Raw genomic sequence first — 27201 nt, forward strand, 5'->3', positions numbered from 1 at the left:
TTAATATTTGAAGAAAAAGATTTAAAAAGATTTCAGTATTATTCGTTGTAATAAATGTGTTATGCTTCATATTCGGTGGAAAGTACACATGATTATTAGAAATAAAATAGTAGGAGTTTACAGGCATAAAATATGTGGAAGTGTTGGATCACTTGGAGGAGGATTGTTATTTGTCAGAGAGTTATTGCTGACGTTGTTATCTCTTGACATTGTTTCCTTATGGTAGACCTAAACCTTATTGTGAATCTGAATCTTGTTGTGAACCTGGGTCTTTTGTGGGCTTGGATCTTGCGAACTTGGACCTTTTTGTGGACCTGACATTTCTGTATTGCAATTAAAATGAAAGATTAAATCTAAGCAACTTCCCATGCTGCAATTGATATTACATTGTTTTAATTCATTTTCATATAGAGTAGAATTTATGCCGTTTATACAAGCATGATAGGCTACACAACATTTGTTAATATAATCTTTACAAGGACCGGGTAGTGGTGGCGGTGCTGAAGGTCCTGCCGATAGGTTATACAATTTATTTTTCAAATGTATTAAAATAAAAAAAAAATATTATTTATTGTAATTGAATTTAATATAAAAAAGAACCAATAAGTCTATCCATTTTTTCTTTCTTATACTTTCGTATTTCTCCCAATAATAACATCAATTTCCCTAAATTGTCACAGATACATATATAATTTTATTTTATTTATTCAAATACAAGTATCAAACTTATTAATCTTTTCTTCCTAAACTTCCGTAAGATATTTTAAGCCCTTTTATTATAATCTTTTTATCATCAATTATTTCCACTCCTCCTATTTCGCCAACTATTATTGCTTTATCAATATTTTCTTCTTTTCTATTTTAACCATTAAACCTTTGTTATTCTTTAAACTCCATAATCTTCCTTCTAGTTCTTTATTTAACTCATAAATTGATAATACCAAAAACCGTAACTTGACTATTTAACAATTCAACATATTCTCTTAATCTCTTTCTTACATTTTCAGAAATAACGATAATTGTTTAATATACCAATTTTTCCATTTTCTTCAATTACTTCATTTTTAAATGCATCTATTAACTCATTATTTCCATAATAATTTTTACATTGTCCAATAAAATGAATTATATCATCTTTTGATTTAAATTTGCTAACTATATCTATTCCCATATCACCGTTATATTACGTTAATCTGAAATAAAAATGGCTTAAACTCTATTTCCAATTGTATGTATTTTTATTTATTTATGTTCTACGTTTTAATTGCAATCTTTATTTCTAGCTCTTTGCCAATTAGCAAATATTTTATTTACTTATTACGATAAAATTCGGTACGACAAAGTGGGAGAAAATTCTTTTAATGTTCCTCAACTAGAACAGGAACGCTCACTTAGAAGAACCCTAACGTCATAGTCATAATTCAATTGTGCTTTTTCATTACCTTCTGCTTCAGCTTCTGATGTTGTTTACTTTATATTTTAAAAATTAAATTACACCGTCATCTGTTTATGAAGCTTGTCTAGTGTAATCAGGCATTAGAATTCTTTTTAAGCTATTCAACATTTGTATAACTGATAACGATAAATAATATACATACAGTAACTTTGTTAATCCAAATTTACTATTGATTTTATTAATTTTAGATACACATAAATTTGTTGTTAGTCTTGTCCCAAATTAATATTTATTATAAAAAATTTTATAGCGTTACTGAAAAGATTATAACCGAAGTAAATACAGTTTAAATTTTATTCTAGATCTGATTTCTCAAATATTCCCTATACTATGATATTAATTACCACTAGGAAACGGAAACCGTTGTAAGTCCGGAGCGAAAGATTTTGTACAAAAATCCAAATATCTTTAAAAATTCAATTTGTACAAAAAATCTGGCGTCCCTAAAAAAAATAAAAAATGAAACGTTAGAAACGTTTCTTTAAAGTCAAACAAATAAGAAAAGCCCCTCTTCACAATTTACCTTTAAAAGTCCGGCATATACAAAAAACCCGCGTCCCTAGAAATAATAATAAATGAAACGTTAGAAACGTTTCTTTAAAGCAAAACAAATAAAAAGACAACTTACCAGTCCAGTATATACAAGAAATCCAGAAACCCTAGGAAAAAAGTAAGAAATGAAACGTTAGAAACGTTTCTTTAAAGTTAAACAAATAAAAAACCCTCCACTTCCTAATTTACCTTTAAAGTCCAGTATGTACAAGAAATCCAGAAACCCTAGAAAAAGAATAAGAAATAAATCAAAAACATTCCTTTGAAGTCAATTAAAAAAATATATACTCACTAGCCGAAACCAAACAAAAAAAGAGATTATCAGGTAATCATGTTTATCATAAACTTATTATGATTATTATTACACTTGTTTATTTTTGAAGTAGCACGAAATTTCAATGACACAATCTGTGCGGACCAATCAGAAATGACGCGTGTGGACAAACGGACATCGCCACGTGATCCAATATGTCATAAACATATATAGTCCTTCGCTTCGCTCCGGACAATAATGATATCTCTTATCTATTGAATATTATATTAAAAATTTGAAATCGTGTAACAATCTTTAATTGAATTTGAGATTTATTCGTAATTGAACGATCTAATGCAGTCTGATGCTTTCTCAGATAATTATTTAATATTTTTGAGGATTTATACTATAGAGCGGAGTAATATTTAAATATATAATTTTTTGTCGTAAAGGTTTTACTGCGTTAAACTGGTTTAAACCGGTTGATAACCGGTTAATTAAGCCCATTAAAATCCGGTTCGAGTGAAAAAAAATTTCTTTGTATTCTCAACGAAATAATGAATGCAGACATATTTTATTCAGATATTCAAATTGACTATGATAAAGATTTATGTGAATATATTCCTGGATTATATCGTTTATTAGAATTATGTAAAGATGACGGTTCAAATGGCCTTGGTATATTTTCTTTGTGTTACATATGAAATTAAACTATTAAAAAAATTAATCAATTTTAATTTTATTATAAACTTTATAACTTCCTTCATACAGTGAACAAAATAATTATTTCTAAGAATTTTTTAAGGAAACTATGTAATGATATGGTCCCGTTAAGTTTCAAGTCTATTTTTGACATTAATTTTACGAAATTGAATTCGATTTCACTTCGCCTTATCGGATGTTACGGAAATCATACCTTAATTGCAAAGCTTTTATTAAATAAAAATATTATAAACAAAAAAATGTATGTGAGTTTTATAAAATGTAGTTGGTTGTAATGTTGTAATTAATTGATTCTATTTTAATAGATATGATTTGCTTGTCGTCTCACAGCCTTCCATGGGCAAATCTTATTTACGTCCTGGTATTTACTTGTCATTAGTTAATCCAGGTTTAGGTTTAATTATTCATTGGCCTGAAATAGGATGTTATGAGGAAAATGCTTCTTCTCAACGTAAAAAAAATATGACTTATCTACATAGGTAATGTATCTGTTTTAATAGGAGTCTCGTTAAATATAACTCAGCTGATATAATTAATTTACATTCATCAATGCAATAGATATTTAACAAAGCTTACTGATCATCAGCTTTGTTTTATGAGCGATAAAGATTTGGAAAGTTTTGATTGGAATATGGAAGTTTCTGATATTGATTCAGATGATAATGATGATACATGTTATGATTTTGAAGTTAAAAAAAGGCAAGAAGAACAAGAAGATTTAGAAGATTTCAAAATTTATCCTGGATTTGAGGTATAAACATTTCAATTTTACGTATTGATATAAAACTTAAGTCAATTATTAAATGATTTTTACTATGAAGGTGAATTTACCTCACAATATCAAAGCTGAAATTAATAATCAAACGAAAGATGTTTCATTATCTCCAATAGGTATAACAAAATTTCTATTTAAGCTGAAAATATTTTTGATATCGAAATTCGTGATTACGGTAATAATTAAGGTGGCCAGCGTTTAAATTATTTCACGCCGTCATGGTTAATGCTGTGCCGCATCGTAATACCAATTTCGACGGCAACTATAATTGAGATCTTATTATTTAAAAAAATTTATTTTATTTTAGTTGTTGGGTCTACTACACATCAATCATTCATTACTCGACAATTGATAGATACAGCTTCACATACACATAAAATCACTTCACCTGTTTCTATAACTCAATTTCCAATTGATCTCAAAAATAAACTCAAAGATCATTATTTACATTTTGATCGTCATAAAATGAATATGTATGAATTGGAATTATTTGTCAATTATGGATTGGAAGTTGAAGGCGAATTTTTTAATCCATTGCATGAAGCATTGGCCACCGCTAAAGTACAACATGAAAAAAAGAAATATCAAAAAAAAAGTGCTATTGTTGAGGATATTGAAATCATGAAACAAATAGCATTGATGAAATTACATTCTTTTTATAGGTACAGTATCAAATAACATCATTTAATCACTTTTATAATCCATCTATTTATATAATTGATTTTTTACATAGTCATTTTGATATTTCTTTATCGCGAATAAATATAAGTGATACAGGTAAATATATTATTTAAGTGAATTATTTTCAATAAGAAAATTAACATGTATTTTCTAATGTTGAAATTTAATTATATATAGATTTAAACAGAATTCAAACAAAATATCCTGGGATAGAAACTCTAATTGAAGAAAAAGTTAAAATTAATTCAAAAAATTGGAAGAAGATGAAAAAAAGATATAATTTAGCATGTATTGTTGTTGAGAATATGAATACATTGGAAAAAACCAGTAAAGTAAAAGAAAATAATGATGGGTTGACAAAATCTATAAGCGAAACCTTTTATGATATATTTATTGATAAAGAATCTGATTTACATAAATTAATAGAAAAATATACACAACGGTCAGCTTTTCAAAATTCATCAAGTGCCTGCGACTTGTTTGATTATTATAATTTAAATAATTCGAAACTTAATAAAGCAAAACAAATGACCAAAGATATGGCAGATGCAGAATTTATTCAAAAACTTGTAAATTCTAAATTGTTTGAAGGATATGATGATATTAAAGAAAAAATTAATAGTACTTTTTTTGAAGAATACCATCAATGGAAAAAAAATGATTTTCCTGTTGAAATTCGAAGAATCTTCCCAGAATCTTTATTTATCAAACAATTAGAATGTAAATTAGAGAAAGAATATGTAGAAGAAAAACAAAGAATTGAGAAAAATGAATTTGAAAACATATGTAATAAATTGGAATGTAAATACAAAAATGGGTAAATATTAGTTAATTAAATGTTAATTAAATATAATTTAATAGAGCGAACTAACAAAATTTAACTGTAAAGGTCTATGCGGTTAAGCGTATTAAATGTAATAGGTAAATTAATTTATTTGCTTATAAATAAGTTAAATAAGTTCTAAAATTTATTATTCGAAAATAGAATCATTGAACTATTTCATAATTAATTATGAGATTGAAATGGCACAACCAAATCAAACGCAGATATCTATTTATGAAACATCGTTAGAACAAGCAGATACTCACCAACTTCAAGAAGATGAGCACGTTCCAAATCTAACTTTAACGTCTCATTATAGTGGGCAATATGGTACATCATTTCATCTTGATCCTCAAGTCTATGACTTTAGGTAAGAAGATTATTACCTTAATTTTAGTTTTAATATGAAAGGAAAAATCTAATAATATATTGGTTATAGGAAATTATTACAATTTGATAATCATAAATTCCTTCTTGTTTTATGGAACAAAAAAGCATCAAAAACTGAAATATTCTTTGATACTGCTCAGAAACTAGCACAAAATTTCAAACAATTTTATTCAAATAAGCCATTTAAGACATTAAATACGGATGAAAATTATTTTATAGCAGTGAATGAACCCACAGAATTAATTGCTATATTTGACACAAGAAGAGTGGTGGTAAGTTTTGAAGTTTTATTTTTTTATAATTCTAAATCTCATGAAATTAACTTCTATTTACATCTTTTTAATTAGTTAGACATTTTTTCTTTCAATGATGGTCAAGCAAATTTATACTCGCGAAATTCAAACATCCAGTTATTACAATGGTATAGTGGTACGGTTCCGGATATTCAATATTTCTTGTTTATTCAGGACACCGAGGATTTGTGTTTCGTTGAAAGAGGTGGTCGTGCACGTATATTCAACCTTATAAATCAGCAATTTCGACCGGCAGTTTGTAATCTTCCACCAAGTACAGCAAATGTTTTAAGTTCTCCAGATGGTTCTTGTATTGTAGCGTTTGTGAAAGAAAAAATAAAATTTGAAAACTCTACTAATGACGAAAATGAAAACGATGAGGAAGACAATTTAACCGATGATGAACAGAATTCTACTAATAGAGAAAGCGATCTTAAGGAGATATGCCGTGCATATGTTTATTTTTGTACAAATTTTGGAAGTTCAGTTAGTAAAGGTTTGCGATTAAATTTTAATATTCACTTATACAATGCTTTGAAATTATTAGATTAATATTTAATTATTTCTATTCTTATGTTTATAGTTATCGATTTACCGCCAACTATTCAATCCTTAGAATACTTACAATTCACTTGTATAAATAAACTACAAACCCACTTGATGTCATTGGATTTGGAAAATGGATGTTTTAATTCGATAATAGTAAAAATTACTGTAGAGAGAACTCAATATCGTTTCCAAGAACGCGTACAAAAACAATCGCTTGGACTTGTGAAAGTCTCTCACAAAAACTTTAATTATACTATTATTGAAGGAAAGAATACTCGCTTTGAGAAAATGGTTCAAAATGGAGAACATATTGTAATTTTGGGAGAAAAATATAGTGTTCTTGAAGTTCTTTCTGATACAGAGTTAAAAATTGATGGAAATTTTAAACAAAAAAATGGATTTGACAAATGGATGGAATTCCGTATTGAGCCTAAAACAAATCTTAATGGTCTTATCGATGCTTACGGATTAATGTTTGAGAGATATTCAGTGGAGAGTTGTATTGATTCCGAACAGAACCGTCCTCTTAGTTTAAAAATAGTACTAGATGTCGATAATGATATTGAAAAATATGGCGAGAAGTTTGAAGACTATATTATTGAAATGTTCAAGAATTTAAAGCGTTCTACAAAAAAACCAACATCAATATTAGAGGAATTTACTACATCCGTAATCACATTTCAAAAACTTGATGTCGAAAATGCAAAATTTCAGAAGAAATTTTCATCAGAATGTCAATTAGGAGAGTGGATCATTCAACTTTGTTGTTTAATTCCTATCCAAATTGCTGTAGCAAGAAATAACTTGTTTCAGCCAGTTAGAGATGGATTATCCTCGAATGATGGTTATGGTCTCCATGTAGATGGTATAGTAAAGAATATTTCTTTTGGATGGTATGAAGGAATTTTCAAGCACTTTGGCGATAAAAAAGTTAAAGTTGTTTCTAGTATGGGTGAGCAATCATGCGGAAAATCGTTCATGCTAAATCATCTTGTCGGAACTACTTTTGACGGTTCTGCAATGGTAAATTTTAATTATTATCAGATTAATGTTTCTCTTGAAAATTATTAAATTAAATTTAATTTTTAGCGTTGCACCGAAGGTGTATGGATGTCGTTAGGTAAATTTAGAGGTATTTATATATTTTAATTGAGAGCATAAATTAAACTTTTTTATCTTTCAGTAAATACAAAGAAATATATTTATGTTGCACTCGACTTTGAGGCTTTAACATGCCTCGAGAGAACTCCGCAAGAAGGTAATTATTTATATACATGTGTTTTTGAAATTTTCATTATAATAATAACTTCTTACATGTAAATACATATTAGATTTATTTTTGACACTCTTTAATACAGTTGTGTCAGATCTTATTCTTTTTAAGGTTATATCTAATTTTTTATTATGATATAATAATCATTAGTTCTTTATACATTTTGTTAACATAATTGAAAATTTAAAACAGAATCAATTTGCAGTAAATAGAGACATGTCGACAATGTTTCAAAGATTTCAAGGTGGTGCGACGCTGTTTGATTCAGAAATATTTCAGGTACAATATTATTTAGATTTAAGCCGTAAAAAAATTTAGTTTATTAATATTTTTATTGATTATTTAGGCAAAACTTTGTATCATTATAAAAGATGTTCCTAGTGCTGACAGAGAAGACATTGTTAGAGAATTCATGATAAAATTTAGTCAATTGGTTTCGGAGGTATATTTATTATTATAATATTGTATTTTTTGGAAGATCATCTCATTCATTTTTATTTTATTATAATGTTTTAGGAGGGTGAAGACAACTTTATTTCAAGAATGTACAAAGGGGGACTAGAAGTTATTCCTTGGCCAATGTTTAATGATGCATCATGGTTTAAAACCTTATCAAAAGTTAATAAGAAGTTGGAAAAGCGAGAAGCAAAATATGAAAATGCTAGGACTTTTTTGCAAATTACCAAAGTAATTATGGCTAAATTGAAGGTTTGTAAATTTTATATAACATCTAACGAAATAATAATAATATAAAAATTATTTATTTTAATATGTATACTTCAGATATGCGATTGGGGTTCATTGGACGAAAACCTTATACAGATTCGTGTTGCAACCCTAAAAAGATTACTTCCAACCGTTGTTGCTTATGGTTTGGAGCAGAAAGATTCTGTTAACGAACAACTTATGGTAACACGTTTTTGCTTGTATTGAATACATAAATTGAATTATTTATGTTATTCTTTTTTCAATAGGATCGCGATTCTGGAGAACCAATTGATGATCCAATAGTCATCTTATCTGATATTTTAAGTGACTACGAAGGATCTACTAAAATATTACCAGATTCTGATATTCAGTTATATGACGAACATGAGTCTTTCGAACGACTTTCTGAAGATTTAAGATGTTATTTTGAAGATTATGTACAACCACGAAAAGAATCATCGAATGATAGAGAGTGGTTTGCTAATTTTGAAAAATTCATTAGATATATTATTGAACGTCGCGTTTTGCGTGTTCAAAATTGGTATGTGAAAAATACTGCTAAATTTCCACAAGATAATAGTGGAAAGTATGCAATGGAGCAAGAATTAAGCAAGCTCACACTCCTATGGACCTTGTGTGGATTAACATGTCATCAATGTGGTTTGAAATGTGTCAAAAATCGGGATCACAAAGAAAATCATGACTGTTTAACCGATCATAAATGTCATTTTTTTTGTCACTTTATTGAAGCCCACAACGATAATTTAATCCCGAAATGCAGTCACAGAGCTGGACATGAAGGAAAACATGCTTGTGACAAAATAAGCCATTTATGTGGTAAACCATGTAGTCGTAATTGTCAAAAAGTTTGTTCGAAGGTAATTGGACATTATGACTGGGAACATTTATGTCAATCAACAATCCATTATTGTGGAAAAAATTGTTCATTATCAGCACATACACAGAAAGGAGTTTACCATTGTCCAAATAAGTGTATTAAACCATATGAAGAAGAACATGATTTGCATCGTTGTGAAAATACAATTTGTCCAATTCAATGCCCAATTCCCTATTGCAAGAAAAGGTGTCAAAGTGATGATCATTTTCATGCTTTATCCGACTTACAGGTTAATCATTTTTGTGGGTATGTATTATTATAATCTTTTTTCATTATCTTTAAATGTTATTAATTTAAAAATTTTTTTTTGATTAAAGCAATGAGCATCAATGTCGAGAGTATTGTGAAGAATATGGTATATGTCAAATAGTTACTGAACCTAAAAAGCAGGAAGAAACTTATAAGGGTTTAGACAAAGAAACTTCTATTACATTTACAAAGGTATTATAAACTTATTAAATGTATAATATAAAAATTTATTAATTCTTGTATAATCTATTGTAAATAGTATATTCAATTAAGTGAAAGATTAGAATGTAATAAAAAGATTCCTCCAAATGAATTTAAACATACCGGAAATCATACGCATAATGATAATGGATTTCATTATTGTGATACAAAATGTCCATTCTGCGAATATTATGTATGTATTAACAAAATTTTATATTTAATTGTTTAATTTCATTTATTGATAATTTTATAATAACTATAAAAAATTAGTGTACATTACCTTATGGACATGCACAAATTCATGATACAAGACATGGAAATATGACTCAAACTGAATTAGATAATGAATTTGATTATGCAGGGTATGATAAATTTTAATATTAAAGGAAATCTATTAAATACGATATAATTTTTTTAATTAAATATTCGTTAATTGTTAGCCATAGATTGAGAGTTGGTGATCAAGGAACGTTTGTTCTCTGCAATTTGGCAAGTATTACATAAAATTTCTATTTATTTATATTTCAGCTTATTTTTTTTAAATCAAAATAATTTGTCTTTTATATTAGCATTGTAAAAATTTAGGTAGACATCGCCATATTGATTATTGCAAAAACGAGAAAAATTGCAAATCAGGAAACCAAGGGCAAGATATACAACATATTAATGGTAATTATAACACACTTTTTTAGGTCGCTGTCTAATTATCTGTTATTTATTAACGATCTAATGAATTTTAGAAAAAGTGCAACCTAACCCCGAGAAACCGAAAGATTTTATATCTCACAAACTTTTCTGGGAGCGAACAGGTTTCAAAGGTGCATATTGAAAATATCTTTAATATCTATTAATTATTTTAATACGTGTATTTATAATTTATTAATTAATATATTTACTTGATATTAGATCCTACTGTTCAAGAACAAGAATTTACAAAATGTGATCATAAATGCCCCGATGAAAAGCATCATAAAACTCAAGGATCAAGTGCTCTTCTTCCAACTAATTCATTTTGCGAATTACAACTTTTCCATACTCCACTCAATCCAAGTTCAAACCCTCCAAACGGTTATGGGTATATATCTTTAGATGGACATCATTTTAATTGTGAAAATCCAAGTACACGTGGAGCTTAGGGTGTCACACGGACTAATTAATCAAAACTATGTTAGCGACATTGAATATTTTATTATGATCAGATTTTATACTATGTAAAGCTATAAAGTTTAATTAAATAGTCTATTGTTAATTTTTAATAATAAATATAATACAAGTTTCTAAAAGTTTCTCACAAATCTTGTGTTTGTTTTTCAACCTCCTTTCAGATGGAAAGTGTTCTTAAGAACTATCCAAAATAGTTACGTTCATTTTTTTTACAGCTTTTAAAAATGGTTCAATAGAAAGAATTTACACTAATCACAATTTCAAATATCTAAAATTTTATATGTTAAATAGAAATATTTGAACGTAATTTTGTTCTTAAGCTATTTATAGACTACTTGAAGGGTGAAATATTTTTAATTATGTCAATTATTTTAATAGACAAAATGCCAAGTGATTACACAAATGAATGATATTAATGATGAAGTGAAGATTAATAACTAGATGATTAATGACAATGAGATGGAGATTAATGAGATTAATGATGAAGTGGAGATTAATGACAACAAGGTGGAAATTAATGATGATGAGGTGAAGATTAATGAAAGATTAATGATGATAAAGTGGAAATTAATAGCAACTAATACACGCCGTCAAAAATTAATGAGGATTACCAGATAATCAATTAGAATCTGCAGTTCATTTACTTAGTACTATGCGATATTCTAAAGGGTCAAATGAGAGGGTAATTTGCTTTCACCTTTTTTACAAAATAAGGCTTTGAATTTTGTAAATTCTTCTCTCTACAAGTTTGTCAAGATCCAGGCTCATTAATTCGGGATAATAAAGCATTTCAAAAACAAATAACCTGATTAAAACATTCTAATGTTAAAAAAAGTCATAAAGTTAACCAACTAATAGGAACACTATCACAATATAAACGTAAAAAACAGCAATATTTCAAAAGTAAGTGCTGCAGCCCGCAAACCTTTATTAACTGATTCTCAAAGCTTGAAAGCAAGTATTCAAGCAATTATTATGAAAAATAAACATCATTATACAACAAATTTTATTAATATGGTTACGCAAGTATCACAAATCGGTCAAATGTCATTTCGGAATCTGTGCAATTAATCTTAGGTTTTCTAATTGGAGAAAGTACACCATTTCTAATCTCATCACAATCTATTATTTGATGGAATAAGGAAATTAGTGAAATTCATGTAAATCAAATTTTCAATCAAAATACTCTCAGAATTTTTTACTTTTGGAATAATGCTTGATGAGTCAACACGAGGTCAGCACAAGATATTTGTACTGTGTGTTATATTATGGAATTCAAAAAATAATAAGCCAGATTTTCAAGTATTAGAAATGAAAGACTTAGCAACTTGTACAGGAATATCAGTTGCTCAAGCAATTTATGATATCTTTGATCACTTTAAAGTAAATTCAGAACAATACTTTGTATGTATTTCTGATAATACAAATTATATGAGTGGCAAATCTGGTGGTGCAATCAGTGTGCAATCTCTTTATTTAATAAGCAGAGTGGTGCTAATTTATTCTGAATTCCATGCGGACTTCATGTTGCACACATAATAATGAATAATTTTGAAGAGGTTGCTTTTGAAAGTTGCCAAATGTTAGTGGATTTTCGTAAAAAGAACTCCCAGCAAATGGAAATTCTATATTTGTAGACGTTATAAAGAACAATTTAATTACCTATTAGATCAAGATGGCTTTATGAGTTAATATGTGCTGAACAATACTTAGAACGAAGAGATATTCATATACAATTTACAGAATGGTTATTATCTCGTCTTAAAGCCTGAAAGAAAACACCAAAAGCATATATTAATTATTTCAGAATTGGCTCCATAATCCAGTTCTAAATATTCAAATTAAGCTACTAGTTCGCTTTGGAAATGACTTTTACTATCCAATGGCCAAGTTTCTTACAGGATATGATTCTGAACTACAAATACCAGTTCAAAATTTTGTGCCAATAAATCTTCTTCCTGGTCGATGTGCACATCAAATGCCTGACTTCATATTAATACAACTATGAAACTTCGAAATATTGTTGAAGACCCGTATTCTTTTTTTGAATCAGAATAATTAGGAGGTACTGATTTGTTAAATGATTATCAAATGAATAAAATCAAATGAATAAAATTGAATGTGCTACTTAAAGTCCGTCATTAGAACTTCATCAAAGTGGTTTAATTGTTGGCTACATTTACCACTAAGTTTTTGCTGTTTAGGCGGAAACGAAGTTTTACTTGCATTGTTTTAAGGACACCTTTGTTATCAGTACCTTCACTACGAGAAATATGCCCTAAATCAGCTCTCCAATGTTTGAATTTATTAAAAATCGGGTCGAGTGATGAAAATCTTGAAGATAGTGAGCGAGAAGAAAAAGCAAACATGTTGTTTGAAAATTTATTTGGAAAATAATTTAATTTAAAAAATTTTTAAATTACATTAAAAAATTCAAATTTGTTAAAAATAAATAAAAGCAAACTTTGAAAATTTATTAAAATTTTACGTTAAAAAATTTGAAAATTTGAAATTTGAAAAAAATAATTATTGGTCATATGTGTAACATGAAAATCTGTTCATAATAAAATATTCAATATCGCTAACATAGTTTTGATTAATTAGTCTTGTATGGAGTATGGACCCTAAACGTGAAGCTGCTTTTAATATTATTTTTGTATTAGATCTATGAGTTCTAGTGATAGAAAGCCAATTCCAAACTTTCCAGTTTACGATGATTTAATAAAAAATCCATAATAACAAGACTGGGGCGGTTTATCAGGCGATAATAACAATAATATTATTAAATGTTTAATTGTTTTCACCAGTTTTATTAAGTAATTCTACTATTATTGAATTTTTAATGCCACATAAATTCCGCCAAAACTAGTCAAAATCAAGCGTCGCCAGCCATGCGTGGCGGTGTTTTATTAGTTCTGTTTAATGATAGCGTTATTATTCCGTTGAAAATCGAGATTTAACGGATCCTAAGGATTTGTTAAATATATTACTTCAACACCAAGCTAGTGGTGGAACGAATTCAACCTTGCTATTCAAACTACTTATTTTGATTTTTGACCATATACGAATATCATTATCTTTTTATCTGACGGGAAATGTGGATTTTTAATTTTGAAAAATAAAAATAAAGATATTTATAATTAAGACACATCTTTTTTTGTTACAATTTACAAATAATTAAATAATTATAAAGAATTCCTTTTGTAATTTATATCGCTCTTTAGTGTCCATTTTAAAATAAAGATAGATAATTAAAGACTCTTTTGCTTTTTCCACGCATATCATAATTACCTTTTATCTTATTAATTGATCTGATAAAATTATACACTTAATGCTGGGTGCAAATGATCGGTCAAAGTTAATGTGGACATACTTACTATTGCTTTTGTGGTTTTCTATTTTATATTTTTTAATATTTTGTATATTTCTTTATATTTCTTAATACATTTTACTTTAATTTATTTGTTTATTATTACTAAATTTACGTTATTCTTTGTCTGTAAATTTCTTACTATTAAAAATAGAATATAGGTAATTAATTTTAAAATAATTTTCTAGAAAATTCTCAAATTATCATCTTATACAAAAGTTAACTTTAAATTACAGTAATCTAAAAATTACGATCATAGCCTGCTGTATTCATATTTATTGGTTTAATTATTTATACAACTATAATAAGAGAAACATTTATTTAAGTACAACAAATAAAATCATCAATAACGTTGCATAAATCGGATTACTTGATATTGAAAATATATAAATATAAGCAAAATAAAATAAAACACTAACTAATTAGCTAATCATTTATATCTTTGTTATAATTTAAATTATAAAAGTATAATAAAGGAATCTATGATTCTTAATTTAATAACAAAAAACCAAGACTTTCATATCTCATCACACTAAATGATTGTTAGTGCCCGTTAAGTTTTCGGATTGATCCGCTTTTAATCTTTATGTCATTACATCATCTTTTTAATTCCTGGTTGCATATAAATTATAATTTCAGATTATGGCAAAGATACTTTTTTATTCATTTTATAATTTTCATGCACATTGCTTATTAATAATGAATTTTCAATTGTGAATTTATACATATATACATATATATTTTTTTTAAAAAAAAATCGATGATTTAATCCATAATGTCAAAAAAAAAAATTAAAATATGAATTTATCAGGCGTAACTACCTTTTTTTTTTTTTTTATTGTTTGAAATCCAGCCGATTTTGCACTCAAGTTACTGTCCATAGTTTCGTTTTTAAGTCTCTCATGATCTGAGATGTTTTAATACTATTTAGTATCTTTGTAAAAGAGAATCTTTTTTGATCATTCTACTATTTTTCAATTCTTCCACACCATTGTGATAGAAACAGTAATTCTTGTAATATGAATGGATCAATTTTTCTAAGAACGTAAGAATAAAAGTAATGATTCTCGTAGATTGATACATTTAACAATTTTATCACGTGGTAACTTAAATTCTTTGCAAAAAAAAGATCAACATGGCAATTTGATTTCGGCTTTTTTTACGTCCGTATTAAGTAAATAAAATAAAAATCACTGCAGTGTTACTGCATCGAAGTTAAAATTGGATTAACAGGTCCGATTATAAATTAAAAAAAAATTTTTTTTTTCTGGACCACAATTTGATAAAATCATGAATATAGATTCAAATGCTCAAATTAGATATGGTAATGACTTATCTGAATATATTCCCCGATTATATCGTTTGTTAGACTTATGCAAAGATGATTGTTTAAATCACCTTGGTAAATTTCTTACATTTATTTATAATATTGAATTTGAAAAAAATATTATTAAATGTCCCATATTGTTTTTTTTTAGCGGATAAAATAATTATTTCTAAGGATTCTTTAAAGAAACTATGTAACGATATTGTCCCATTAAGTTTCAAATCTATTTCTGAAATTGATTATATGAAATTGAACTCAACTTCATTTCGTCTCATTGGTTGTTATGGAAATCATATTTTAATCGCAAAACTTTTATTGAATGGAGCTATAATTAATCAACAATTGTGAGTGCATTATTTTTTGTGTTTATATCGATATGATAAGTAATTAATATATATATATTTTCAGATATGATTTGCTTATTGCTTCCGTATCAATTGACAATACAAATACTCCTTCATTACGTCCAGGAATTTACTTATTGATAGTGAATACTGATTTAGCTTTAGTCATTCATTGGCCCGAGATTGGATATTATGAAGAAAATTCTTCTTCCAAACTTAAAAAGAATATGATTAATTTACATAGGTATTGTTCCGTTCAAAAAATTTTTATTTATAAAAAAAAATAAAAAATTTCATACATCATTATTATAAATAGATATTTGACAAAGCTTACCGATCATCAACTTTGTTTTATGAGCGATAAAGACCTGGAAAATTTTGATTGGAATCATCCCAACTCGGACGATGATGATGACATATGTTATGAATTTGAGGTTAAAAAAAACCAAGAACGAGAAGACTTCAAAATCTATCCAGGCTTCGAGGTTTCGATTTACATGCTTTTTTATAATAATAGTTTTTTGTAAAATAACTAATTTATGAATCATCATATTAAGGTGAATTTATCTGATAAAATCAAAACCGAGATAAATAATAATATTCAAGATGATATACCTTTATATCCAATTGGTAATTAATTTATGCTAAAAAAGTGAAGTTAACTTCTTTAGGATTTAAAAATATTTTCCATCTAAATTATTATATTTAGTTGTGGGATCGGCCACAAACCAATCGTTTGTTACTCGACAATTGATAAAGGTAGCTTCTGAATTACGTTCGGCTGCGCCAATCTTTACTGCGTTTGAATTTCAACGAGAATTACAGACAAGATTAAAAGGACGAAAGTTACTTATTAATCGTGAAACAATGAACATGAAATCATTAGAGATTTTAATTAAACATGGATTAAAAATGGAAGATGAGCTTCTAAGCCCATCACGTAATGCGATTACAGCTGCGAAGATTAAATATGATAAAAGGAGGGACCAAGAAAAAGACGAAACAAATAAAGATATTGGGATAATTTCAAATTTGGCATGGAAAAAATTACGCGATAGTTATAGGTATTCATTTATCACTGTAATTTATTAGAGTATTGGTTAGTATTAACTTAATTTTTTATAGATCTTTTGAAGATTTTATGGGTCCAGAATCTTCCGAACATGAAAATATTATAAGTGATGAAGGTAATACATTTAAGATCCTGATCTCCCTAGACCACTAGACGATATGCAACTATTTATATAGTTTATTAATCAATTATGAATTTAGATTTAGAAAGAATTCGTAGAAAATATCCTGACATGGAAGCTCAAATTAATAAAAAGATTTTAATTAATTCCAGAGCTTGGAGTAAACTAAAGAAACGATATGCACTAACTTCGATAATTGTTATTGATATACTTAAAATGACTCAAAAAGCTGGGAAAAGCAATGAAGAGGCTATAATAAAGATTTTTTATAATTTGTTCGTAGATGAAGAAACTGATGCATATAAATTAGTAAAAAAACATACTGAGAAACCACAATCATCTGGTGTTTTTCCAGGGATCTCTAATTTAATTTCTTTTTCTAGTGTAAGAATTAATCATGCAGATGAGGAATCGACTAAAATATCCAGAACCTTGTCGGATATAAAATTTGTACAAGATCTTGTTAATTCACCGTTTTTTGGAAAGTTTAATGATCTCAAACAAAAAATCCTGGATGTTTTCTTTGAAGAATACCAAAATTGGAGAAAGAATACTTATCCTAGTAACATTAAGGAAATTTTGCCAAGAGTTTCTTTTAATAGACAATTAGCAGAAAGATTAACCAAAGAATTTGAACAAGAGAAACAAGAAATTGAGGATTTCGAATTTAACAGAATTTGTAATGTCATAGAAGAGAAATATCAAGATGGGTAAATAAGTCATAATTCATTAGTTATTAAATTGTTATTACCTTTATAAATTAATTATATAAAAAATTATGTAATATAGATCTATGCGACTAAATGTACGAAATATATCAGGTAATAATTTATCAACTTGAATATATATTAAGCACAGTGTATTTATTCTATTTATTTTCATTTTTACTATTATTAGCTTCTGAAAGTATGTTTTCAAATGGATATCGCTTCCATCATGAAATTGAAACAACTCAGCCAGATCAACTACAGATAACAATTTATGAAACATCGTTGGAACAGGCAGATACTCTTCAACTTCAAGAAGATGAATTACATGTTCCAAATCCAACTTTACCTTCTCATTATAGTTGTGGGCAATATGGTACATCATTTCATCTTGATCCTCAAGTCTATGACTTTAGGTAAGAAGATTAATACCTTAATTTTAGTTTTAATATGAAAGGAAAAATCTAATAATATATTTGTTATAGGAAAATATCCCAATTTGATAATCATAAATTCCTTCTTGTTTTATGGAACAAAAAAGCATCAAAAGCTGAAATATTTTTTGATACTGCTCAGAAACTAGCACAAAATTTCAAACAATCTTATTCAAATAGGTCATATAGGATATTAAATACGGATGAAAATTATTTTATTGCAGTAAATGAACCCAAAGAATTAATTGCTATATTTGACACAAGGAGGGCGGTGGTAAGTTTTGAAGTTTTTATTGTTTTATAATTCTAAATCTCATGAAATTAATTTCTATTTACATCTTTTTAAATTAGTTAAACATTTTATCTTTCAGTTATGGTCAAGCAAATTTATACCCGCGCAATTCAAACATCCAGTTATTACAATGGTATAGTGGTACGGTTCCGGATATTCAATATTTCTTGTTTATTAAGGACACCGAGGATCTGTGTTTCGTTGAAAAAAGTGGTCGTGCACGTATATTCAACCTTATAAATCAGCAATTTCGACCGGCAGTTTGTAATCTTCCACCAAGTACAGCAAATGTTTTAAGTTCTCCAGATGGTTCTTGTATTGTAGCGTTTGTGAAAGAAAAAATAAAAGTTGAAAACTCTACTAATGACGAGAATGAAAACGATGAGGAAGACAATTTAACCGATGATGAACAGAATTCTACTAATAGAAAAAGCGATCTTAAGGAGATATGCCGTGCATATGTTTATTTTTGTACAAACTTTGGAGGTTCAGTTAGTAAAGGTTTGTGATTAATTTCACTTATACAATGCTTTGAAATTATTAGATTAATATTTAATTATTTCTATTCTTATGTTTATAGTTATCGATTTACCGCCAACTATTCAATCCTTAGAATACTTACATTTCACTTGTATAAATAAACTACAAAACCACTTGATGTCATTGGATTTGGAAAATGGATGTTTTAATTCGATAATAGTAAAAATTACTGTAGAGAGAAATCAATATCGTTTCCAAGAACAATCAAAAGATATCAAACCTGTAATAAAGCCAAATATTCTTATTGATGCTTATGGATTAATGTTTGAGAAATATCCAATCGAAAATTGTATCGATTCCGAACAAAACTCCTCTCTTAGTTTAAAAATAGTTATTGATATTGATGAAAATAATGAAATTGAAAAATATGGCAAGAAATTTGAAGAATATATTACCAAAATATTTGAGAATTTAAAGCATTCTACAAAGAAACCCGCAGAAATACTAAAGAAATTTTCTACATCAGTTATTGCTTTTCAAGAACTTGATATTGAAAACACGAAATATCAGAAGGAATTTTCATCACAATATAATTTAGGAGAATGGATTATTCAACTTTGTTGCCTAATTCCTATACAAATAGCAAAAATGAGAAACAATTTATTTCAACCACTTAAAGATGGATTGTTATTAGATGAATCTGATCAGGTTGAACTTGATAATAATAGTTATAGTTTTTATTTGGATGGTATAGTTAAAAACATTTCTTTCGGATGGTATGAAGGAGTTTTCAAGTATTTTGGTAATAAAAAAATAAAAATTGTTTCAAGCATGGGTGAACAATCATGTGGAAAATCATTTATGTTAAATCATCTTATTGGAACTACATTTGATGCATCAGCAATGGTATATATCACCTTGTTTTTAGATAATAATGATCATCATCTTAATCAATTTATTAAAAAATTAATTTTAATTTTTACTAGAATTGCACTGAAGGTGTATGGATGTCATTAGGTAAAGTACAAATAATATTTTCCATTTTAATTGAATATAAATTAACTGATTCATTAAAAATATAGTAAATACAAAGGAATATATATATGTTGCATTTTACTTTGAAAGTTTAAAATCTTACAAAAGAACTCCGCAAGAAGGTACCTGCTTATACTTTTTAGTATTGTTCAATTTTGTATAATTATTAATAAGAATATTTATGATTTATTATCAGAGTTGTTTTTGATACTTTTTAATACACTTGTATCAAACCTTATTCTCTTTAAAGTTGAGGTAATTACTTTCTAATGATTTATTGTTTTTTATTGCTAGATTATTATCATGTTTATTAACATAAATCAATAACTTCAAAATAGAACCAATCTTATGTAAAAATAGATTCATTGTCAATGATGCAAAGGTTTCAAGATGGAGTTGTTTTATTTGAATCAGATTCAAAAATATCTCAGGTAAAAAGAATATGTATATTTTATATTTATTTTTATAGAATATTTCTAAATTAACAATTTTTTAGGCAAATCTTTGTATTATTATAAAAGATGTTCCAAAAACTAAAAGAGAATATACGATCAAAGAGTTAAAATCAAAAATTTCCCAATTGGTTTCAGAGGTACAACATATAAATTGTAAAATTAATGTTTATAATGATTAATTATTTTAATTATTGTTCTTATATTTTATTTTAATATTTTAGGAAGGCGAAGATAATTTTATTTCAAAAATGTATAAAGGAAAAGTAGATTGTATTCCTTGGCCAATTTTTAATAATGATGCATGGTTTAAAGCCTTATCAATTGTTAATAAAAAGTTAGAAAAGCAAGAAGTAAAATATGAAAATGCTATAACATTTTTACAGAATATAAAAGTAATTATGGCTAAATTAAAGGTTTGTAAACGTTGTCTATTAAAGAAAAGTTGAATATTTAGAATAAATAATAATTTTATGTTTTAAATTAGATATGTGACTGGGGTTCATTAGATGAAAGCCTCATACAGATTCGTATTGCCAGATTAGGAAGATTACTCCCAATTGCTATTTCTTATGGTTTAGAACAAAAAGATTCTGTTAGTAAACAACTTTTGGTAAGAAAAAGTTACTTTTATTTTATTTGAAAAATATAAATTTTATGAATCTTTTTGAATTAAAAAAAAAAATTTATTCCATTCAATAGGATCATGATACTGGAAAACCAATTGAAGATCCAACAGTTAACTTAACTGATATTTTAGACGATGTTGAATCTATTGAATTATTACCAGATGCCAATATTCATTTATATGATGAAAATGAATCTTTTGCCCAACTTTCTGAAGATTTAAGAGACCATTTTGAAGAGACAGTGCAATCACGAGAAGTAATGTCCGATGAAAACAAGTGGTTTGAAAATTATGCTAAATTCTTGAATTATATTGTTGAGCGTCGTATATCACGTGTTCGAAAATGGTATGCACAAAATACTGTTAAATTGCCACTAGATAATAGTAATGTCATCAATAGAAAAAACGATATGGAACAAAAACTTGATAAATTAACTCTATTATGGACCTTATGTGGATTAATATGCCATCAATGTCACTTAAAATGTATAAAAAATTTCAACCATGAAGATGATCATGATTGTTTAACAAATCATAAATGTAATTTTTCATGCCATTTTATCGAAGCTCACAACAAAAAATTAATTCAGAAATGTAATTATAAATCTGGGCATGAAGGCAAACACATGTGTAAAAGAATAAAGCATTTATGTAATGAACCATGTAATCTTATTGATAAGCGCAATTGTCAGAAAGTTTGTTCAAAAGAAATAGGACATCCTGATGGTGAACATTTATGTCAATCAACACGTCATTATTGTGAAGAAAATTGTTCATTATCAACACGTACCGTAAATGGAGATTATCATTGTCCAAATAAATGTATCAAACCATGTGAAGAACCCCACGATTCTCACCGTTGTGAAAGTGAAACTTGTCCAATTCAATGTTCTATTCCAAATTGTCAAAGAAAATGCCAAAGTAATGATCATTTTCATTCCTATTCTGGTTTCTTACAAGTTGATCATTTTTGTGGGTACGTATAGTTGCAATATTTTCGTTATCAGTTATATTTTTTTTCTATTTTATTTTAAATATTTATTATATTTAAAAGGAATGAACATCAATGTCATGAATTATGCGAAGATGATGGTGTATGTAAAGTGGTAATTGAACCTAAAAAGCAACCTCAAGGAACGCTTATAAAGGTATAATTTTAATGTATAAAGTTATGTAAGTATGATTAGTATGATAAATGTATTAACTCTTAAACTTTTATTAGTATGTTCAATTAAGTGAAAGATTAAGATGCAGTAAAAAAATTCCTCCAAATGAATCTAAACATATCGGAAAACATACACATAATGAAAATGAGTTTCATTTTTGTGAAGCACAATGTCAATTCTGTGGATATTTCGTATGTATATTTTGTAATAATTGTATTTAATTTATAATAAGAAATTTAAACTTAATGATTTTATAATTAGTGCACATTGCCTTATGGTCATAAACAACTTCATAATACAAAACACGGTATTGATGGTAATATGACACAAATTAAATTTTCTGAAGACAATGCATCGGAATATACAAGGTATTATATGTACAGTATATTGGACATTAAAATAAAGATTCGAACCTTAACTAACTTATTTTGTTATTTATGTTAAGTGTTGATAGTCAAGGAACATTTACTCTTTGTAATATGGTATATATTAATTTTGTTTACAAGGTCTTATTTATTTATTAAATTTTAATATGTAACTATTGTATATTTCATCTTTTTCGATATTAGCATTGTAAAAATTTAGGCAGACATCGTCACGTTGGTTATTGTCAAAATGAAGAAATTTGTAAATTAAGGAATGATAATGATAGACATGATTTAAAACATATTAATGGTAAGTTATATTCATTACCTTCTTCTCTTAGACGAAACTTTTATTAATGACTTAATAAAAATTATAGAACAAATTCAGCCTAATCCTGATAGACCAAAAGATTTCATTTCACATAAAATTTTCTGGAAAAGAACAGGTTTCAAAGGTATTTATAAAGTATTTATAAGAATTATAAATCTCTGGTTATATATTTACATATATAAATACATTCCATTTCTCTGTCTTTAATTTTATAGATCCTTATTCGTATCAAGAGAAACAAGATTTTACAGAATTCGATAATGATGAGCATACAATTACTTGTTTCAATCTAAAATGAATTATAATAAGTAGTTTTCTTTCTTTCAGGTCCTAAACTTTTAAACTTTTTATTAATTTCGCTAACAGTTTTAATCTTCAAATAACAACAAAAAAAGAAAACTATTTATTTATTTATTTATTTAGAATTCTTTTTTCTTTTTAAATCTAAAATAATTTTTTTTTGTTATTACAAATTATATATGAATGTTATCTTTAGTTCAATTTTTATAATTTTTATTAATAAACAAAAAAAATTACAAAATATTTACGATATCTATTAATTATTATTTTGCTAATATGTATAAATTATAACATGACATTAATTTGAATATAAATTAAACAGATAATAACAATAAGTTTATTAAATCATTTATATCTTATCTGAGAAAAACGTTTTCAATTATTAATTATTAAATAATTTTTTTTACATAATATTATATAACAAAAACTATTTTCATGAATAAACAATAATTTATTAATATATTTTATGAGTAAAAATGAGGCAATCGTTTCTTTTATTTATGATGTAAATTTTTATCAATTTTTTTTTTTTTGGAAAAATTATTTATAAGGTGCAAATTCGGTAAAAATCAAATCGAGTAGGATTAAGATTAAGACGAATCCATAATCACAATTATCTATATAATCTATAATAATAAATAAATAATATATGAATATAAGAATACCAATTTTTCGAAGTTTTATTTTCCTAATTTGTCTAGTAAAATCTAACCAAAAAAGAATATACTGGGCAAGTGTTTTGACGATCATTTAAAGACTACTCCATAGCAATTATCTTTTTTCGTACACTGTATTAAAGTACAAAGCCTACCAAATAGGCAGAAATCAGTAGCTAAATTAAGGATGTAAATGTTATTAAGAATAATTGATGTATTGAATTTCCTGAAAATTAATTGAGCGAAAAGTTAAGCTATAGTAAAAGTTTCTCTAAATAAACTTATTAATCGAAGAGCTGAATGTGAAAAGGATCTGCAGTTGCCTCTAGCATTAAATACAAGTTTATTCAGTTAATTATTCGTAAAGTATTTCCCTTATAATTATTGTACTGGTAGACTCGGGATAGTTTCTTATATAACTAACAATTAATTATTATTGATATTATTATTTCAACTAAATATTGTGTTTCTGTGAGGTGAATCTGAATATATGGTCCAGGAATCTACGATTCCTTCAACCCACAACGCGTCTACTACATCTAAAAATTTATTCCTAAGTTAACGTAAGTTGAGCAGATAAAATAACACTATAATTATTAAAAAGACTCTCAATTGTTTAATTATATATAACTTTTTTAATTTTAATGGAAAATCAAAAATTGCATATAAAACATACATAGTAAAAAAATTTTCATGTTGTACCGTACATTGTAAATACAACCGCAAGAATTTTTTGTGCATCTTTTCACTCTTGATCATCGTCATAAAGGATTCCCTTATTAGGATAAATGATGAAAATCTATAAATTTTCACATGTCATGTTCACATTATTTAGCCGATTGTTTTTTGTACTTGTACAAGATACAGCATCGTTTTATTGTTTAAAATTTTTCGTAACGTATCATGCGAATTCGTGATTCTGAAAAAGTTTCTAATGATTCTAATGGTGCATAAATATTTTTTTTTTTATTTGTATGCTTTTTAGTTCATAATTTTTCTTGTCTGCATTTCTAATAAAAGCAGCAATGGTCACAATGTACAATTAATTCGGATTATCCAAAATAACGCATGGTGCTTTCTTTAATATATTTGTTGTTTTTTTCCTTAGAGGTTCAAGAGGACACAAATAACTCTTTCAATCATGCCAAATTGCCAATTGCTAATCCTTTAATGACGTCTTCACAGCAAGCCAAATACAATGAGGTTTCAAGCGATTTGGCTGATGTCATTAGTGGACTGTATCGATTGTTGGACTTATGCAATGATGATGATATAAATGACGTTGGTAAGTTTAGTTGTAAATTAAATTGCTAGAACATTCTTAAAGTAATATTAATTTTTTTTTCATTATGTTTAAGTGGACAAAATAATTATTTCCAAGGAATATCTAGAGAAACTATGCAATGATATGGTCCCTTCAAGTTTCAAATCTATTTCTGAAATTAATTATACGAAATTGAATTCAATCTCATTTCGTCTTATTGGATGTTATGGAAATCGTAATTTAATCGCAAAGTTCTTGTTAAATAGGAACATAATTGATCAACAATTGTAAATACAACATCTTATTTTGTAATAATACTATTATATACGAAAATAATTAATCTAAGTTTTTATTACAGGTATGATTTGCTTACTGCTTCCATATCAATTAATGATACAAACAAACCTTCGTTACGTCCAGGAATTTACTTATTAGTAATGAAAGACAATTTGTGTTTACTTATTCACTGGCCCGAAATTGGATGCTATGAAAATGCTTCAAATCCTTCTTCCCAGATTAAAAGGAATATGGTTAATTTACATAGGTATTGTTTCTATTTTTTTTCGCATTAAAAATTCAGTGTTTTATAATTAATTTCTCATTTTTTTTTTTAGATACTTAACAAAACTTACAGATTATCAGATGTGTTTTATGAGCGATAAAGATTTAGAAAGCTTTGATCTAAATTTAGAGAATTCTGTTAATAACTCAGACGAAGATGATGAAACACAATTTGAGTTTGAAGTGAAAAAAGGCAAAGGAAAAGAAGATTTCAAAATTGACAACGGATTTAAGGTTTAATTTTTATTTCATATACTGTATATATAAAGCCAATAATTTATTTATTAGTTTTTTTTTATATAAAGATAAATTTGCCTAATAAAATCAAGAACGAAATTAATAATCAAATGGAAGATGAGGTCCCATTATATCCAATAGGTACAATATTATAAATCTACATTTACTTGAGCTGAGTTTACCTTATTATTAAACGTTAAATAAACCTATTTTATTCTTAGTTGTTGAATCTACTACAAATCAATCATTCGTCACTCGGCAACTGATAAAAAAAACTTGGGATTTAAAAAGGATTTCTTCATATATTTCTGCAAAACAGTTTCCAGATGTTCTTAAAACTAAATTGCAAGATCGTTATTTACTTATTGATCGTAATAGGATGGATATGAAAGCATTGGAATCATTTGTTAAACATGGATTAAAAATGGAAGAACCTTTAATTCCATTGTACGAAGAAATATCTGCTGCTAAAAAACGAAATGAAGAGCGTGAGATTCAGGAAAAAAATGCTATCGATAAAGATATCAAAATCATTCAACAAATAATAATGGCATCAACAAACCTACGTGCTTTTGAGAGGTGCGTTTATTAATTAATATTTACTTTTATATATTTATGTTATCATTAAATATGTTCCTCTTATATATGATGTATATAGTTATTTTGACAAATATACTATGCAAGATAATTCATTATCACAACCAAATATAAGCGATACGGGTAAATATAATATAAATAAACAATCATTAAAAAACATCAAATCTCACAGAGTCACAGTACATAGTATCTATTTGTGTAGATTTCGAAAGAATTCGAACAAAATATCCCGAAATAAAAAGTCAAATTGAAAAAAAGATTCAAATTAACTCAAAAGATTGGAAAAAAATGAAAAAAAGGTATAATTTAACATGTATCTTTATTGAAGATATACGGGAAAAAATCAACGAAGCTAGTGATGAAATGACAGAATATTTAGTAAAAACCTTTTTTAATATGTTCACTGATGACGAAACCGACTTAAAAAAATTGCTTGAAAAGTATACACAACAAATAAAATCAAATTTCAATTGA

At 26.8% G+C, this 27201-nt stretch overlaps 6 protein-coding genes across 6 annotated transcripts; 4 read left to right on the forward strand and 2 right to left on the reverse strand.

Moving 5' to 3' along the window:
* Positions 1–228: 228 nt before the first annotated feature.
* On the reverse strand, positions 229–1171 carry OCT59_006573 (uncharacterized protein; the record flags this gene model as incomplete). The annotated part of the gene is made up of 3 exons (XM_066141339.1): positions 229–509; positions 875–958; positions 1033–1171. 3 exons carry the CDS (start codon positions 1169–1171, stop codon positions 229–231), a joined length of 504 nt encoding a protein of 167 aa, XP_065998136.1.
* Positions 1172–2801: 1630 nt separating this feature from the next.
* OCT59_006574 (uncharacterized protein) lies at positions 2802–11097 on the forward strand. Its single transcript, XM_025330612.2, has 28 exons — positions 2802–2939; positions 3033–3225; positions 3290–3463; positions 3543–3735; positions 3806–3875; positions 4067–4421; positions 4493–4536; positions 4618–5257; positions 5330–5361; positions 5426–5633; positions 5703–5925; positions 6001–6442; positions 6530–7518; positions 7585–7615; positions 7679–7753; positions 7827–7879; positions 7961–8047; positions 8115–8210; positions 8285–8476; positions 8552–8677; positions 8743–9620; positions 9692–9815; positions 9883–10017; positions 10095–10186; positions 10265–10313; positions 10394–10493; positions 10565–10642; positions 10731–11097. The coding sequence occupies exons 1-28, from the start codon at positions 2819–2821 to the stop codon at positions 10958–10960; spliced, it is 6030 nt and encodes a 2009-aa protein (XP_025172464.2). The 5' UTR covers positions 2802–2818; the 3' UTR covers positions 10961–11097.
* A 1103-nt stretch (positions 11098–12200) lies between these two features.
* Positions 12201–12527, forward strand: OCT59_006575 (uncharacterized protein; the record flags this gene model as incomplete). Its single annotated transcript, XM_066141340.1, has 1 exon — positions 12201–12527. One exon carries the CDS (start codon positions 12201–12203, stop codon positions 12525–12527), a length of 327 nt encoding a protein of 108 aa, XP_065998137.1.
* Positions 12528–13150: 623 nt separating this feature from the next.
* Positions 13151–13357, reverse strand: OCT59_006576 (uncharacterized protein; the record flags this gene model as incomplete). Its single annotated transcript, XM_066141342.1, has 1 exon — positions 13151–13357. One exon carries the CDS (start codon positions 13355–13357, stop codon positions 13151–13153), a length of 207 nt encoding a protein of 68 aa, XP_065998138.1.
* A 2291-nt stretch (positions 13358–15648) lies between these two features.
* Positions 15649–23410, forward strand: OCT59_006577 (uncharacterized protein; the record flags this gene model as incomplete). Its single annotated transcript, XM_025327209.2, has 28 exons — positions 15649–15760; positions 15837–16029; positions 16094–16273; positions 16346–16514; positions 16587–16659; positions 16739–17093; positions 17155–17216; positions 17302–17932; positions 18012–18043; positions 18120–18345; positions 18415–18637; positions 18715–19156; positions 19236–20041; positions 20122–20152; positions 20218–20292; positions 20367–20425; positions 20509–20601; positions 20667–20762; positions 20847–21038; positions 21110–21235; positions 21325–22226; positions 22305–22398; positions 22473–22607; positions 22678–22784; positions 22862–22898; positions 22986–23091; positions 23159–23236; positions 23328–23410. 28 exons carry the CDS (start codon positions 15649–15651, stop codon positions 23408–23410), a joined length of 5718 nt encoding a protein of 1905 aa, XP_025172465.2.
* Positions 23411–24971: 1561 nt separating this feature from the next.
* OCT59_006578 (uncharacterized protein) lies at positions 24972–27201 on the forward strand (the record flags this gene model as incomplete). Its single annotated transcript, XM_066141343.1, has 9 exons — positions 24972–25014; positions 25177–25353; positions 25427–25619; positions 25691–25876; positions 25947–26127; positions 26199–26271; positions 26352–26709; positions 26789–26850; positions 26930–27201. The coding sequence occupies 9 exons, from the start codon at positions 24972–24974 to the stop codon at positions 27199–27201; spliced, it is 1545 nt and encodes a 514-aa protein (XP_065998139.1).

The sequence above is a fragment of the Rhizophagus irregularis genome, chromosome 14 (assembly GCF_026210795.1).
Source record: "Rhizophagus irregularis chromosome 14, complete sequence".
Lineage (NCBI taxonomy): Eukaryota > Fungi > Glomeromycota > Glomeromycetes > Glomerales > Glomeraceae > Rhizophagus > Rhizophagus irregularis.